General features: G+C 37.6%; 1 protein-coding gene across 3 annotated transcripts in view; it reads left to right on the top strand.

The window, feature by feature from the left end:
• LOC106880969 (solute carrier family 22 member 21) overlaps nucleotides 1–2,609 on the top strand; it is a 147,818-nt gene that overhangs the window by 137,040 nt on the left and 8,169 nt on the right. For all 3 annotated transcript variants that reach the window (XM_052971666.1, XM_052971665.1, XM_014931147.2), the window contains exons 5-6: nucleotides 223–357; nucleotides 1,445–1,530. In XM_052971666.1, the coding sequence (XP_052827626.1) occupies nucleotides 223–357; nucleotides 1,445–1,530 (221 nt within the window). The remainder of the gene's footprint in view (nucleotides 1–222; nucleotides 358–1,444; nucleotides 1,531–2,609) is intronic.

Genomic DNA, 2,609 nt, shown 5'->3' with positions numbered 1-2,609 from the left:
AGTAGAAGACACCTGCTCAAGGTGTAACGCAGTGAGACTGAAACTGGAATCATGTGGTTGGGAAGAAAACTTCTTATTAAATATCCGCGTCTGCGCCACAAATACATACAAAACAACATTGGTTATATTTGATAACGTAAAGTAAAAGACTGAATACTATGCGTAATAATATTTTTAAGAAAGAACAAAAGCCAAATGTCTATTTTGTTTCCTGTATTTCAGGCTGATTACCAGTGTGACATATTTCGGACTCTACTTGACCTCCAGTAGTTTGTCTGGGGACCGTCATTTGAATTATTTCCTCACAGCATCCATGGAACTTCCTTCCAGTTTCGTCCAATACAAATTATTCATGCTGTTCGTAAATATTTTATATTTGATTCACATACGCATATATATATACATGCACACACACACAGAGATAGATAGATAGATGGATAGATAGATATTTCTATTTGTGTGAGTGCCTTTAACACACACACACACTCATACACACACTCACACACACACACACACACACACACACACACACACACACACACACACACACACACACACACACACACACACACACACACACACACACACACACACACACGTTCTAAATCTTAATTTAAAAATTAATGAAGATTATAGGGTGGCGAAAACATTGAATGATACAGAGCGTTCTGGTGACAAATAATCAGGGCTCGCTAGAAGCTTTATGTGTTATGAGATGTGTACATTAAAGTAACGGGCGATTTTATAGAGAGAAGGGAGGAGAGAGAGAAAAGGGGAGAGAGAAAGAGACAGAAGACTGAGACAGATAGTTGGCGCAGATGAAATACTGAGCAGAAGATAATTGAACAGGAGTTGGTGGTTGTAAGTACGGTATTTTTTGTTATTATGGATATCCCACAATAACCTTAGTTCAACTAACTATGATCAAAGCAGTTCCAATTGCCATCATTTTGCCTCTTTTTTCCAAACACAGTCTATTTTCAACTGTGTTATCAAATATGCCTTGCTTTCACCTAAGACAAACGAATATGATTTCAGGTGGCAAACTTGTGGAATCGTTAAAGAGTTGGTTGGACTGCCTTTCGCAATCGTTGTTCCAGCTCTACGCGGTCTGAACTCCAACCCCTCCGAGGTCAACTTTGCCTTTTCTCTTTTCGAAAATATATGCCATTGGAGTTCTCTCTCTCTCTCTATCTCTCTATCTCTCTCTCTCTCTCTCTCTCTCTTTCTCTCTCTCTCACTTCTCCCTACCCTTCTCTCTCTTTATTTCTATCTCGCTCCTTTTCCTTCTCACTCTCTCTTTCCGTCGTTGCTTTTCTTTATTGCATTGTACGTATCACTGAAAGGTCGACTACGATATCTGAGATTATTTACTCCGTGTACTAATCTATGAAACTAATCATTCAAGGTCACCACCATAATCTTATTTTGTACCATGTTCCAGATTTGGACGGAAGAAAACCATCATAATTCTCATTGCTTCCTCAGCTGTGACATTGTTAGCCGTGGCAGTTCTGAAGTCGATCGGTGGTAAGATACCTATATTTTATCTGCAATATTTAAGCACAAAATGTTGATTATATATATGCATATATATGTATATATGACAATTTCTCTCAACATTATCTAGTAAGAGATTTCATTCACTCGTGGTGAAAAGGATAAGGGAGTGTATTAAATAGATATAGAACAAACACCACTTGTCAAATCCAGCCTCGACAACACAATACTTTCGGTGCAATAGACCTCACAAAATTCAAACTACACTACATTTATATAAAGCTATTATCCACCATTAATATTTCCTATATGTAACTCTGACATATCCACTGCATGAAACAAAATAAATTAATCTGATTTTAAAATAGAACGATAGTGGTCAATGAATAAATGAAAACAGACATTACGTGAACAAGGAAAATCACATGGCGATGAAAAGGCTCGGCAGGCTTTCAAAAATAACATGAAACAATATTAAATTTGCATGGGTCTGTGTGAGGGTGCATTTACACACACACACACACACACACATACACACACACACACACACATACACACACACACATGCACACACACACACACACGCACACGCACACACACACTGAAATTCAATGCAAACACTGGAATGATTAACCACAAGAGCTCTCTAAAACGGGATTGTATGAAGTGACATAGGGAAAAGCAGAAATGTTAACACATCGTACTGTTTATGCTTTTATCTTGAATATTCAAGACGATCTTGTAAACAGAGAGAAAGAGGGAAGGGGAGAGAGAGAGAGAGAGAGACAGACAGACAGATAGACGGACAGACAGACAGACAAACAGTCATCGAAAAGGCAAGTCATCTGATTTATGCAATTTTTTCTGTTTTGGTGTTTAGCTCTCTATGCATCGTCAAGTGGTTGAAGATCAAATTACACTGACATAAGGTCAGATATATTTGAATAGTCCAAAAGATTCGAGGCCAAGTCTATTAAATATCAGTGAATTTATTGAGCGAATTCTTTAAATTACCACGTTACCATTCATACATCTAGAAGGTGTCATCAAAAGCAGTTTTTGGTGTTGTCATCATTGAAAAGAAGATATCAACTGAACAGAAGTTAAAT

Source organism: Octopus bimaculoides, chromosome 11, assembly GCF_001194135.2.
Source record: "Octopus bimaculoides isolate UCB-OBI-ISO-001 chromosome 11, ASM119413v2, whole genome shotgun sequence".
Lineage (NCBI taxonomy): Eukaryota > Metazoa > Mollusca > Cephalopoda > Octopoda > Octopodidae > Octopus > Octopus bimaculoides.
The sequence above is the reverse complement of the archived record's forward strand: the minus strand, read 5'-3'. Positions and strand labels throughout refer to the sequence as shown.